The following is a 16,102-nucleotide window of genomic DNA, read 5'->3' on the forward strand; positions in this document are numbered from 1 at the left end:
ACGACTCTAAAATCCTCGTAAGGATAAAGGTGGAACAATCAACTCAAGGAACCACCCTATGGCCTATCACGGTCACCACTAACATTGTGGTCCATCACGGTCACCACTAACTATGAAATGCATGAGCATACTCTGACTCTTCCACATCAATCATTATGTAAATGCAGCTATTAAAAAGACTACCCTTTTAATACTTATTAAACACTAATAGTTTTTAATATTTTTTCACAAAGTATACTCAAGACATATTCTCGTCAATAAAATTCATAACACATGTTATCAGTTATGAATACATAATCACATCAAATACATAAACAATCGTGTGTACCTTTATTCACCACAACACAAAGAACATGTATACAGACACACTCTGCATTCAAGTATATATAATATCGTTAGAAAGCTCCCTTACCTCGACAGTGCTTTATTACACAAGTAACTTACGTTACACTAGCATAACCTATTCGACGATTCCGAAGATACCTCTCAATTTCCTTGTACCTTAAATCAATCAATTAACTTAATCAATACAAGTTTCTAAACCAACCCCCAAATGAACCCTAGGTTCAACCACTATTTGAATCAATTAGGGTTTGACTTTTCTCATAGATTCCCTAACTTCAAAAGGACTTTGGTTTAAGTACTTTAACGAAAGTGAATTTCAAAACACTTATGCCACACTTTGAAAATCTCGAAATTATTTTTCAAACTTATTGAAGTTCAACTCAAATATTTGTCTTTAACAACTTAGGAAAAAATATTTTCTTAATAAAGTATCCTCAGCAACCTTTTTATTTTTCATTGTAGTTTCAGGTACCTTTGGTATTTCAATAGCTTTCCCAGACCTTAATGGAATTGCACTAACATTGAGAGCATTTGGATTTACTACTAATTGTGCAGGCAATTGGTTTGACCCATGAGTCTGCAATTGATTAATTGAAGTGGCTAAATGACCAATCTTTGTTTTCAAATTTTGAATGGTGGAATCTATTCTTTGTTGAAATTGGAGATTCTGGACAGGATTCTACTTAATGAGGTCCTCTAATGAAGCTGCATTATTTTGCTGTTGAAGAATATTTTGCTGTTGAAGAATATTTTGTTGTTGTTGCTGCTACCTAGGTTGTTGTTGTGCAGATGAATTCTCCCATCTCAGGTTGGGATGGTTTCTCCAACCAGGATTGTACCTGTTAGGTGACAAATCATAGTTGGCTTGAGGATTGTATATATTTGCTACATATGCTTGAGAAGCATCATCAATTAGATCCTCTAGCAATGTAGGACATGAATATGTATGATGCTCTAGAGAATTGCAAATACCACAGACCACTGCTTGGATTTTACCTATTGCCAATTTTTTTACTAAAGATGTAAGCTCATCAAGTCTGCCTTCTAAATTCTTTTGGAAAGAAGCTTGAATTTCATTCACACCCCATGCCAACACTATTGAATTGCTTCTAGTTGTAAACTGCTGAGAACTAATGGCCATGTTTTCAATCAAAGCTTTTGCCGCTTCTAGGGTATTATCGACAAGTGCTCCCCCACTAGCAATATCTAAAATGCTTCTATCCATATGTAACAAGCCTTCATAAAAATAATGGATGAGCAATCGTTCAGAAATCTGGTGGTGAGGACAGCTAGACACTAATTTCATGAATCTCTCCCAATACTCATGTAATGATTCCCTGTCAATCTACCTAATGTCACATATTCATTTTCCGATTGAAGAAGCTCTTGAGGCAGGGAAGAATTTTTCTAGAAACAATATCTTGAGATCATTCCAACTTGTAACAGAACCTGGTTGAAGGTAGTATAACCAGTCCTTGGCTGCATCTTGGAGTGAAAATGGGAAGGCTCTCAGCTTAATGTGGTCTTCTGTGACTCCTTGAGGCTTCATGGTAGAACACACAAAATGAAATGCTTTCAAGTGTTTGTGGGGATCCTCACCTAAAAGACCATTAAACTTTGGAAGCAAGTATATTAAACAAGATTTCATTTCAAATGGTACAGTAACTTCAGGATATGTGATACACAATGCAATATAATTGATATTAGGTGCAACAAGTTGTCTTAAGGTTATATTATTCATATCAACCATATTTTGCAGCAAGTTGTCACTTTCACTATCTGACTTTGACTTGTTAACACTAGCAGTTCTATTAATTCTACAACGTAAATGAAATGTCATATCTATTTCAGGTTCAAGAGAATGCAGATTTACATAACTAACCCTAGTCATGCATCAGCATAACAATGCAATACAAAATCACAATTATCAACATCAATGTCCCTATTGCTAAAATTTAAGTCAAAAATCGAAAACCGTATCAAATAAAATCCAAAAAATATAAAAATACCACCAAAAATTTCTAAAAATCAAATAAAGAAAACACACCTTTTTTTGGAATTTTTGGAGAATATGAAAAATTCAAAAAATTGAAAAAAGGGGTCTAAACGAAGGAATTTGAGATTTTGGGTTTATTTTTTACTAGCAACGTGCCTAGAAGCTAGCACAAGCCTATCCGACCTGTAGAGCAACAAAACACAAAGAAATAATTGTTAGGATGGTTAGTAATACTCTAAAATTGGTTACTATTGTTATGAGAGAGCCCCTGGCAACGACGCCAATTTCATCTGTTGTCGCACACAAGTCAAATACAATTGATAAAATGTAAATATAGGTAATAACTCGAGTCATTTCACAATGACTTCAATTATAATAATATTAACTGAATTGAAAGTTGAAATTAGAAAGGGGGTTTTTAAGATTTTTATTTTAACAGATGAGCAAAACGATTAATCCACTTATTCGAGTTTCAAACCTATCACAGATTCTATCAATGAGTTTAATTTCTGATTCGTGATCAAACAAGCGTAATAATCCTATGTGAATTCGATATCTTTGACTGAAACCTAGCATCGCAAAATTATAATTCAATTAAATTAGAAACTGAAACCAAATTCTGTCAAATGAATTTAATCGATCCTATTGAAATTCAATTTAAGCAAGCAAAATATCAATATAATCAAATAAACAGAGATAAAATCATGAAGCGAAATTGACAGTGTAACCTGAATCTCAAGGTGTTGATGAAACTCTGAACTCGTGGATTAATCTTATAAAATTAGTCTTCCATGAAATTAAAATAAAAAGTGTTTATTCCTTGTAGCAATCTGAATCCTAATAGTTTCTACCGTGAAAAGAAACAAAACTGTCAATATATAGTACTCGATATTAGGCTTTAGGGTTTCAAAAACAAGTGACCCGCTATTTAAAATTATTACAAAAGTCCAGATTACGAAATCTGCAATTTAGGCCCAGTAAATTTTGGCATTGGAATTTTATTCCAACATAAAAGTTGTAGCTCTGATTTTTAGTTTTCCAACGCGTGCTCGTATGCACCAATCCGATATCCAGGGCTCAAGTTATGGCCTAAAGAACGAGAAAGTGTCAAAATGCAAATAATAAAATTATAATTCATTTTCGACCCAAAGTTTAGAAACAAATAAAAAAATTATTCTAAGCTATAAAGAGCTTTTAAAATAGCAAACTAAAAAGTTAGAAACATGTGCCCAAATGATATGATCAGTCTCCATATGACTTCAACAGGTGTGAGTGTGTCAATCATATGTCTATACTTAGGGATCTTGTGTTTGCCTTGTTTGTAACTCGATCTATTCATTCGGGCAACGCACTAGATGTGAACACCCTGTTCACCTCTTTTATAAATATCTAAAAAATATTTATATATCATGCACTGTTTGCAAATAAAAATAAATTAATTAATTATAAACATAAAAATAATTAATTAAAAAACATAATAATTAATAATAATCATAATTATTTAATACTGAGAGCATAGACATGTATCCACCTAACTTTTTGATGTCGTATCAACTAGCATAAGAGAGGTAGTCAAAACCCAAATAAATTCACCCACGTCTCTATACTTCACGGAAGAACTAGTGGAGTAAATTATTGCAATTTTTTTCATGGACAACGATTTTTAGCATTGGTTGCTTCTGCATACAAATAAAATGTATGATATTAAAATATTACTAATGCACTATAAATAATAATTAATTTAAATATTTTTAATACACCATAAATAATATTTAATTTCAATATTTTTAATGCACCATAAATAATAATTAATTTAAATATTTTTCAAAAATCATGAATAATAATTAATTTAATTTTCTTAATAAACCATATGTAATAATTAATTTAAATATTTTTAATATACCATAAATAATAATTAATTTAACTTACTAGACCAAACCACAGTCTTGCAGACACATGATACCGGTATTGTGTAAGGACTGATAGATCATACAGTCCTCCAAGATACCGTGTCAGCTCACCCTCACCCTCCTGCTGTACACCTCCCTCCTATTGTAGAGGTCCCTCATGCTGTACAAGTCTCTCCTCATGTACATGTACTTCCTCATGTACATGTCCCTCCTCTTGTATAAAATATTCTCTTCCTCCTCGTGTACCGCCAGATCCTTCTCATGGATAGATATATGACCTTGCTCTCTCAGGTCATCATCTTCCATTATAACTCGTCGTCTTCCCTGATATGTTGACATCTAAAGATGATGAAGATTTAATATCACATGTTCTTCGTACAATTTTTCTGTCTCTATCTCTTGCACCTGCACCTACTGGAAGAAAAAAAAATTAGTTAAAATAAAATGAATTAAATAAATAGTAATGGAATAAAAAATTAATTAAAAATTACCCAAAAAAATACAAAAAAATTCAAACAACTACCGAGAAACTTGTAGATGAAGTTTTCTAGTAACTTCCGGAAATGTCAAAATAAATTTTCCGAAAATGTTGAAATAAGTTTTCTGGTAGTTCCGCAAAACTTTAAAAAAGATTTTCGAAAATGGTGTTCTTTAAATACCTTTTTCAAGTTTTTTGAAGTGTAAGTTGTGTACTGAAGAATTTATAAAAAGTTTTTCGGAGAAAAAGAATTTTTGAGTACTGACTTGTGTTCCGAAAAATTAAAATGAAAAAATGAAGAAAAAAAAATAATTATTTTTAATATTTATAAATGTGTTTTAGTCTTTTCTTTTAGTTTTGAAGTACAGGGATAATTGAGGAGTATACGGTCAATTTTTCTAAACTTTGGATGTTGAAAAGTCCAATGCTGTAAATTTGAAAAGAGACCCAATAAGATTAGTTTCTATATGGACAGTTGTATCATGGATTTCGCAAAATAAATTGTCGGTGTCTAATTAAAATCTTGAAGGTTTAATCACAATATTCTTCCTTTATTTTTTTTTTAATTTATTTCATCAAATTGATTTCTTTATTTATTAATTCAAAAATCTAAAACAGATGTCAAAAGCCCAAAACTGAGTTATATTTTTAAATAAAGGAACAAAATGATGTATATAAATAAAAATAAAACCATCAAAACTATAATTAAAGTTTTAAAAAATAGAGTCATTGCCATAAAACACATTAAAATTAAATTTAAGTCAAAACAATATGTTCAACTATATATATTGAAAATATGGCTAAAGAAAACTATAATTAAAAATATTTAATTTTTATGAGAGCTAAATATTTTGCCACTTGAACTACCGCATGTGTACTTTATTGCCTCCATCGAAATTATTTATAAAGTAAATGACTAAATTTGTTGTGGGTTTTTATCATTTTAAAAAAAAATTATCTTGATATTTTATCTTTGTAAAATTATGTAAAATACAAATCAAATTTATTAAATTGTTTATTAAGATTTTATGTAAAACATAAATCAAATTTACTAAATCATTTATTTTTAATATTAAACATTAAATTATTAATATTAAATGTATTGAAATAAATGAAAAGTGTATTAATCGTGAATGAGAGCTTGGTTCAACTAACATTTTCATGTTTTGCACTTGATATGTGGTGCTTGTGCACATTGCTTATCTTTCCTTATAGTGCTGTCTTAAAAAGAGTTGTTTTTGTTTATCTCTTTCTTTATTTAATTTATATAATTAAATTATGTAACGAATACATGCTATGAGACCATCGTTATCCAATAGTGTGATTTAATTCCCTTTTATGTGTAAACGGTCAAATATATTATCGACTCACTATAATCTATTTACTTTGACTCATCCTAAATTTGACCGTTTACTATTCTTGTTCAACAATTTAAAATATTTTTAGACATAAAAATAATCTATAGATAATCAACCTCTAGTTTGAAATTTTCATGCTATCTTTCTTGTAGCACATATATTATCTACTACGTTAAATTGTCAGAAATTGACTTTTATAAAATATGAGGTAAAAAAGCAACGTTCTATTTCAAGTTTTAACACATCTTTTTAGAAATTTTTGATAGCTGGCAATGCAAAAAGTTACTGTATCAACCTTTCATAGAAGATAGATATTGGTTGATTGTTATGATGCTAGATTTTCCAAGATATAACTATGATCTCTAATCTAGTTTTGAAAATATAATCTTAGATTATGTTTGACACTTTCTCACCATAACACTTTGAATTAATATTGAAAATCCATGTCATGTACTTTCATATATAGACTCACTCCTATTTTCTTTCTCTTATGAATTCCAGCAATGAGCAATGCTTGATCTAATCTAGTGTGCTCTGTCTCTGTCTGTATAAAATACATGTATTTTTAATGTATGGTTGGCACATTATCACACCTTAAAATGTTGGTTGTGCAAGTAGATATATTGTACATGTACAAATGTCCTAAGTCAGAAGTGTTTCATATATATTTTATTTGTTGTGTAATTCTGTTCTGTATAGATGCTTGTCTGTCACACAAACTTGTTGATATTCCCAATTTTCCAAACACACAAGTCCCAACATGCTATCAATTTTGTCAGCAAAACAATAGTTAATCAATTAATTGGAGAAGCCATGAAATGCGTGAGAATTGCACCCAATTGTTGTAATTGCTTATCAGCACTGCCAGAAATTACAGCCATAAGATTAGAATTGCATGCACTCAAATCTGCATTTATACTCTCGGGAATTTTAGCTGATCAAATTATCTAAATTTATTATTTATATTTGAAAGTGCAAAATTGCATATAGTTTTGATTGCGTGCAATGAAAATCCCATAACATTGTTAACTTCTAAATGGCAAGCACAATCAAACACCAAAGAGAGATTAAACATATTCCCAAATTTAGAGTATCCAAATATTCACCATAAAAAAAAATCACATATAATACTATTATAAAATAAATAAAAATAAATCTACAATCAATTTATAGCTCATTTGATGCACATGATAAAAAGAGATAGTCATATCTTGTATTTGATATAATCAATATGATAATATTTTATTGTCATGTATTTAATACACATCTCATCATGATATGATATAATGTATATTATATTTAAATAACAAAATTATCATTGTAAGCAATTACTTATTAATTTTTTTCAAATTAATTTATTATATTTTAAATAGTATAAATTAACAAATAAATTAAATAAATAATAAAATAATTTTATATTAAAACTATCTATTGATACTGCTAAATAAATAATTTAAATTTTAAAAACAATATCCTGAGTAACCAAATAATTATATTTTATTTGTTAGAATGTAAATAAAGATATTATATATATTATATGTAAATGGCAAGAATAACTTGTAAAAAAATTATATTTATTTTAAAATTTCAATTAACTTTCATATATTTACAATTGCGAATAATAATTTATTAAATTATATAAAAAGAAAAAAAATACCCTTGTGTAAAATCATAAAGATTTTTTTAATTAATTATTAATATTTTATTTTTAAGTTTAATTTCAAATTCTATTAATTATTTTTCTGTTTGATTAGATTTACATTTTTATATTTTAGATTATATTTTATAAATTGTTTTTATATTGATATTTTATTATATTTCAATTTATATTTTAAATTATATTTTATAAGGGTAATTGACTAAACTAGTCTTCTTATCATATCATGTTGGTTTCTAATCCACTCATATGATAGAAATTTCAACTGGAGAGACAAAATATGATAGAATTCTAGATTAACTTATCATATTATGTTGGTTCATCAAACAATGGATCCAGACATAATATGATCATTTATTCATATCATGTCTCTTATCTTGTCCATCAAACACACACTTAATCTATAAACTATAGCTCTATCATCAATTTAGTCCATAAACAATTAAAATTAATTAAAACATCTCTAAACTATTCTTTCATTAGATAGTAAACTATTAAAATATTTCTAAATAGTCTCTCAACTATCATAAAAAACAATAATTTAGTCCTTTAAAGTTCAATTTTTTTTTGGTTAAACACTTCATCTCTTTTATAATCTCTAACTCATCTTAAAGACAAAATAATATTTGTATTTATTTTTTACACTGATTCTAAATTGCTATAAAGGATATATAGTTACTTCGTGACTTTAATGTTTAGATTAGACTTAAATATGTAACTTTTGAATCATTAGTGCTTGTAATTTTTAATTTACAATGATTAAATATTGAAATGAATTTCACATCTTGGTTATAAACAAAGTAAAAATAACTAGAAAATCAATAGAAATGAATTTTATCTGCTTCTCCTTTTCTACTTCATCTTTTTTTATTTTCTTTCGAGTGGTTTGTTTTTTAGTTTTGAAAAATTGTTTTAAAATAACTTTATATCTCTGAAGATATTACTGGGTTTAAACGCGAACTACATCGCTATCTTTAACACGTTTCGCGGTACCATCAAAATTGTGCAACTATCAATCACGAAGTTCCCAAGATAAAACTGCCCAGACAAATTGTATCGGAGTTCTACTACAGCGCATAAAACTATTTTAGAACTACACCCTTAATATGACAGTTAAAGTCACTCTCAATATGAAGATTTAAGTCACCCGCAATACTCATAAATCACTAGGACTACGACACAAAAAGTGCTCTAAAAGGATAGTGGTATTATGACCACTCAAAAATCGACATGACTATTACATAAAAACCGCTCTGAAATGATAGTGGTATTAGGATCACTCATAAATCGACGGGACTACGGTATAAAAACCACTCTGAAAGGATAATTGTATTATAACCACTCAAAAACAGGACATAAAGAAATGAGAGAAGTAGCTCAGAAATATATCAAGCAAAAGAGAGAAAAAATAGAAAGTTGAAAAGTACAGATACAAAAATTTTCCAATGTGACACGTCAACAATTTTTAAATTCACACACTAAGATACTATTTATTCCAACATCATCACTTTAGATATGAGGCAAAAGTCTCTATAAAAAGTCCTACACAAATTTATAATTGTGGGTTACAAAATCACCCAATAATCACTTTTAACCATCTAATATAACATAGTATATACTGTTGACAAACTTACATGAATCTTTAAAAAATTGAAAACAATATAATAAACTTGATCTATCGTTTGTAGCCATTAATGTTGGTTAGTCATCCACAAAAAGCTCTTATTAATAGTTTTATATGCCTCTATCTTGCTTCAAAGTCCATAATATCCATCTAGTGATCCATAAAGCGTTTGTTAAAAGTGTTATATCCCTTTTGAAAATCTAATGTAAATAGTCATCTCTTTATTTTCTGTGCGCAATGTGCCACTTCATTAGATATTAGTGCGTCATTTTCAAAAGCTGTATTCCCATCACAAAAGTCATTCGTGGATCATGACTTTTTCTTCAATGTTAAGGCCTAAAAGGGAATTTACTTCAAAACCATTACAATACACGTGTAATTGAGCTTCATTTGTCACCAGGTTTGAGGATATGATATTCATCTACAACAAAATACTAATAATAACAAAATACTAACAATATTTAAAATACTAATTTCTAACCTTAGTCGTTAAAAAAATGGATTTCATATGTTGGTGTTTGATATTAAATATTTGACTTTTTATTTTTTGGAATGAGACAATGCGCCAAGAACTTGTAGTTATACATTGGAACTAAGTTCTGAATTTGAATTTGAGATATGATAATTAGTTTATATTATCAACATTTGCTTGTTGGACTATAATTTACATATCTCCGATGCATAATTCTATTCGGCTAAAAATATATTTTGAATCATTTAACTCTTACTCAAAATTTTTATTGATCATATATCTTTTAGGAAATAAAAAATGTAAATAAGAAGGTGAAAGGATCAATTCCAATGGTATAAAAAAAATCTTCCAAAAAACCCCAAAACAAAAAATTATGAATAAAAAAAAGTGGCAAAATTCCCATATTTGGCTTTATTTTAGTTTTAGTCTCTCTATTATTATCAATTCACGGAAATAGTCCTCCTATTTTAAAAGTCAAGAATTTAAGTCCATCCATCATATTTTTTAACTAAAAATGCGAATTGACATATTTTTAATTATGCGACATACAATTCTATGATATAAAATCATCTAGAAGCATTAATTATTCATATGTCATTAATTAAATTAAAAATATAAAAAAAAATCGAAGTTGAAAGTTAAATTTTTATTACGTTTTATTCCAATTTCATGGGTGTTAATCTTTTTATGTTATTATATTATTTGTCACGTTATTTAAAACATCTCACGTCGTCATTTTTTAATTAAAAAATTAGAATGAGGGACCAAAACTGTCGACTTTTAAAATAGAGGGACCAATTTCGTGAATCACTAAAAATAGAGGGAATACAATTGCAATTAAGCTTAAAAATTTAATGAAACAATTAGTGACGAATTTCATTTTTTTTTCCTCTAAATTTATGTTACTGGTTGTTTTTTTTTAGAATATAATTTTGTGAATAAATTTGTCTAATAATCTCCAAAAAGTTTACACATGAAATTCTCATGTGATAATTGTGTGATCATAACATAGTTGGGTAAAGAAACACAATAATAAGCACGTGTTTGTTTAAACTAAATAAACTACTAATTTACAAACGTGTATTATGACTCTATCATTTTATCCCAACAGGTTATGTTCAGTTTACTTTATAAAGCTTTATGTTTATCTTTTTCGCTTTTTGCTTTGCAAAAACATAATTAAGCTAGCTATGATTGTGTGTTTGGCATGGCAAAAACGCTAGTTTATAGCTGATAATTCATTCTCTCGTCAATTTATAACAATTTTTAATGAAACATATAAGATTTTTTTTAGATGCTATTTTGAATAGCGTTTAAATTTATAACTTATAATATTTTATATTTTTTCTTCTTCTTAATCTTTATTATCTTAATTGAAAAATATTAAATACCAATAAAATTAAATTGTTAGTTAATTAAATTGTTAACTTTACTAGATAATTCAAATTCAATAAACTAGTCTATCCACTATTTGGTATCAGCTAATTTACCTAATATCCACCATGAAATCAGTCTCTATCAACTTATTTATCTATCATTTCTATTTTTTAAGGTATTCTTTTCAAATGTCATTAATATTTCAAATAATGGCATACTCCCTCTTTTTCTTTTTAACAAACAGAGCTAAAGATATTTTTCACATATAATAAGAAAAATTAGTAGTTATTTTAAGGTGTCTATTTTTATATGCATTTACTTTTTATATATAAATGTGTTCAACTTCGACTTTTTATCTTAGAAGATAAATTAGTAATACCTCCCTCTAGTCTCTATCATAACAAAATAAATGCATGTATTAATTGTTCCCAAATACAAGTAAAAATCAACTAATCTCTACATAATTAATAATATTGTTTTAAAAAAATCAATGCATTAAATCATTAATATTGTGGAAGATAGTAGTTTTAATTGTTTTTTAACATAAAATCAAGAAAAATAATGTATTTAACTATTAATAAAGGAATATTTGGAGAAAAATACATCTAGTAACTAGTATCTTGTTAGGCTAGTAGTTTATTTTAAAAAGGACATTAATTAGGCTAGTCAAACATTTGAACGGACACTTAATTAGAACATAAAATTTTTATGTACCAACATTCTAAGTGGATGTTAACATGTCATGCATATCACAGTTTTCCATATTATACCTCGTCTTTATTTTCAACTATGAAGAATGTTTCTCCCCGTCTCTGTGGATTTTCACACACCTTCACCTAGATAATCTATATATATTTAATAAAACTTAGGATATAATAATACAAAATTAGGATATAATTACACGACATGGATGTACACAATATTCATAATATACAAAACTTGCCAAGAACCACCCTTCAAAGCAATTTAAACCCTTACATGCTCTACTAGTTTTAAACATTTGAATAATTTACCATTTCAAAATAAATAAAAAATATATTTTTTTTAAATATTTGATCACCTTTGGTGCCTAGTCATTAAGTACACTTGTATGCAAGGAGAATTATTCCAAGTAGAGGAGTGTAACCTAAGTATGTCTCTTGCTTTCTCTTTCAAGTAAGAAGAACAATCCGCTTGCATTACCATGCAAAGCTTTGAAACTGCTCCAACTCTCAACATCTCTAAAACAATATCTTTTGAACTCGAATATCTTGCAATCATAAAAATCACTTGAATCGCTCGATCATCAGTTGCGGTCGAAACCCTAAGAATCCTCTTCGTAATCATTGCTATACCCGCTGCGTGTCTCAAAAATTGTTCTCTTCCATCAGCACACGAGCACAAATGTGCCAAAAGATTAAACACAAGTTCAGTCACATTCTTTTCCGGTTTTTCGAGCTCAAGTTCAATGAGTTCGGTAATCGCACCTGCTTCCACGATCCTTATTCGATTTCTACCCAAAGGGTAGGTATCGATAAGCACATGTAAAGCCGATTTAATAGCTTGTTTAGAGAATAATGCTCTCTTTTGAAGTACTCTAACCATTGCTATGAAAAAATCAATGTTTAAATTTCCTAAAAGGGTTGAATCCATAACATCAATTGTCAACTTTAATAGTGGCATAGCTTCATTTACTATTTTGAAATTGTTATTTTCAATGTGAAGTTGCAAAATCCAAGTCAAAGAGTTGATGAATTCAATGTTTTCTCCAACCAAAGGCTTCATCATGTTTTTATTCATGCTTTCATGCCACAAAAGTCGAATAATTTTCAAACCTTCTTCCAAACAAATAACATTTCCTTCTTTGAAACTTTTTTTAATTACCATAACCATAACCTTGGTTACACCAACTTCAACCATGCATGTTCTGTTTCTCTCACTCTGTTTAGCAAGCTCATGAATCTTCTCCATTGAATTTTCATAGCAATGAGGAAGCTCAAGATTCTTAACAAGTTTATTAAGATGTGTCCTATTAATAGAAGATTTTGGAGATTGAATTTGATCAACTTCTTTAGCTTCATTGGATGAAATCCAAGCTTGAATTAGCCTTTTAAGAGTGTGATTTGGTGTCAAATACTCTGAACTTCTTGGTAGTGATTGATTGGTTACAGGACAAACACAATTTTTGGCTTTCATTAACCACTTTTCGATGCTTTCTTTGTCGTATGTTATGCCCGTTATTGTTGTCACGGGTTCTTTCATGATTTGAAATGAAATTGGACATACAAAATATGGTGGAATTTCAATTTCAGCCATATTGTATTAAAAATAAAATAAATGCTATGGTTTTTCAGAAATTAAAATGGTATATGATAGAAGATATGAGATGGTATTTGTTGAATAGAAAGAAGATGAAGAAGAAAACGAATTATGCTTGTTTTGGTTCTCTTTATAAATTTTAATGTCTTAAGAGATTATATATAGATATAGGTAAGAAGGGAATTAAGGAAGGAAACTTTTTTTTTTTTTTTAAAAAGTCATAAGGAGAATATAAAATGTTTAATAGACATAAAGTGTAAATTATTTTACAACGACAACAAATAAAAACTATTAATTTAGTATTTTTTAATGATGACAATTATTAATCATAGAATGAAAAAATAAAATTAAAAGTGATTATTAAATGTGATTGCAAAATTAATTTACACTAAAAATAAGAATGTTTTGCTTATTTTCTCAAAATAAAAAGTTGTGGATATATTTTCCCATGATTTTATCAAGGGAGTTAATATTTGATATTAGTTAATGTAGCATTTAGGTGGGTGGTCAAAACTTGTAGTTTGTAGCAAAGACTTGAATGAAATGTATGATTTGATGCTTTTGACTTTTTAAATGCATTGAATGAATGAATTTTCCAAGTGTGCATCGTGCTTGCTACGTACGTGGCTTTCTTTAACTGGTTATTTAGTTACGTCGACGTGTAATTACTGCTGCTTTTTTATTTAGTGTTTCAAACTATTTCATGGAAACGAATTTCTCAACTTGGGAGCCGGGGCCAACTAGATTTTTTTATTAAAATAAATATCAATTTGTTTAAATTAATAAAATTTATATCCATAAAAATAAACAATACAATTTGTAATCGTGAAAACGAAAAAAGATAGATCTACGAATAAAATTAAAAAAAATTACAAATATGACAAGATCTATAAATATAATAAAATTAAAGTGTATGTAACGTTGACGATAATAAAGAGATTGATTGAATTTGCTAGATCAAAATTGATATGACAATTTGAGTCAAACGAAAACTTTAGCAAGACGGAAAATCAAAATAATATCGCATCAAGACAACGAACAAAATAATGATGCACTATATAAGATATATAATTACAAAAAAATACAACAACAAAAATTAAATATGAGTGAAATAATTTATTTGAATAAAAATAATAATTTAAATTGATGATTTCAAACTAAAAATTAAACTTAAATCATTCATCTTTAATGAAGAAAGAAGAACATAATAAGAGGAAATCGACTAAATTGAGAAGCGATCCTACAAATCTGACAATTAGATAGGGGAGACTATATTGGAATGGATTACTTTTTAATATTGTTTATTGATTGTGTTTTGGGTTAACTTTTTGATGTGTTTACGGATAATTGCTGTTTTTTTTTTAGTCGACATAGAGAATTGATTTTCTATCTCAAAATTAAAATCTGAAACTTTCATCTAAAACAAATTTTAAATTTATTTTCAACTCACTTTTACATAAATTAATATGTTTAAATTATTTTTAATCAAAATTTATTATCAATTATTCATAACAAATTTATGTTACCACAATAGAACAAAATAAAATTTATTGAACATAACTATCTATAAATGTCATGTGATAGTTTTTTAAGAATAATGTTTATTATTTTGAGAGAGGTTTGACTAAACACCATAATCATATATATATGTGACAACATTTAAAAATTACAAATAATAGGAATTGGATCTCTTGCATTTACAACTAATTAAATTTATAGAGATAAATTTTATTTCTCTAAATCTAAAAAGTTGAAACAATTTACTAAGCGTTTTTTCAAACCTATTTTACAGCGTTTTTTTTAAGCCATTTACAGCGTTTTTTCAAAAAAATAAGCGATGTAGTATCTAGGGCTATAAAAAGATACAACAACGCTTTTTAAAATAAAAAAGCGCTATAAAATATGTAGATATATTGCGCGCTTATTATACACGTTTTACAACGCTTTTTGGAAAAAAAATATTGTAAAAGGTGCATTCAATAGATGCATTATTACGCACATTTTACAGCGTTTTTTGGAAAAAGCGATGTAAATGATGCATTCAATATATGCGTTATTATGCACCTATTACAGCGTTTTTTTAAAAAGCGTTGTAAAAGATGAATTCAATAGATCTATTATTATGCACCTATTATAGCGCTTTTCCAAAAAGCGCTGTAAAAGGTGCAAACAATAGATGCATTATTATGCACCTATTACAGCGCTTTTTTGAAAAAGCGATGTAAAAGGTGCATTCTTATTTTAGTTTTATTAAAAAAAAACGCTCTAAATGAAATTTTTAAAAAGCGCTTTTTTGTTTTTTATGCCATTTTTTTAGAAAGCGTTGTATTTTAATTTTTTTTTTCCAAAATCATTTTCATCCAGAATCAGTTCACACAATCATTTCACAATCAGTACACAACAACATAACTATATAACTTTATAATTTAACTTTATAACTTTACATATTTACACAATCAGTTCACAACATATTCATATACATATTCACATATTGACAACAGCACAAAACTATATACATATTCATATAACTATATATATATTCACAACATTTCAAATATGCCCTATTCATATACATATAACTATCAGA

General features: G+C 27.8%; 1 protein-coding gene across 1 annotated transcript; it reads right to left on the reverse strand.

Annotated features, from left to right (window-relative positions):
- Window positions 1–11,886: 11,886 nt before the first annotated feature.
- On the reverse strand, window positions 11,887–13,656 carry LOC101493981 (E3 ubiquitin-protein ligase PUB23-like). Its single transcript, XM_004506210.4, has one exon. It carries the CDS (start codon window positions 13,510–13,512, stop codon window positions 12,274–12,276), a length of 1,239 nt encoding a protein of 412 aa, XP_004506267.1. The 5' UTR covers window positions 13,513–13,656; the 3' UTR covers window positions 11,887–12,273.
- Between the last annotated feature and the right edge of the window lie 2,446 nt (window positions 13,657–16,102).

Source organism: Cicer arietinum, chromosome 6, assembly GCF_000331145.2.
Source record: "Cicer arietinum cultivar CDC Frontier isolate Library 1 chromosome 6, Cicar.CDCFrontier_v2.0, whole genome shotgun sequence".
NCBI classification, from domain to species: domain Eukaryota; kingdom Viridiplantae; phylum Streptophyta; class Magnoliopsida; order Fabales; family Fabaceae; genus Cicer; species Cicer arietinum.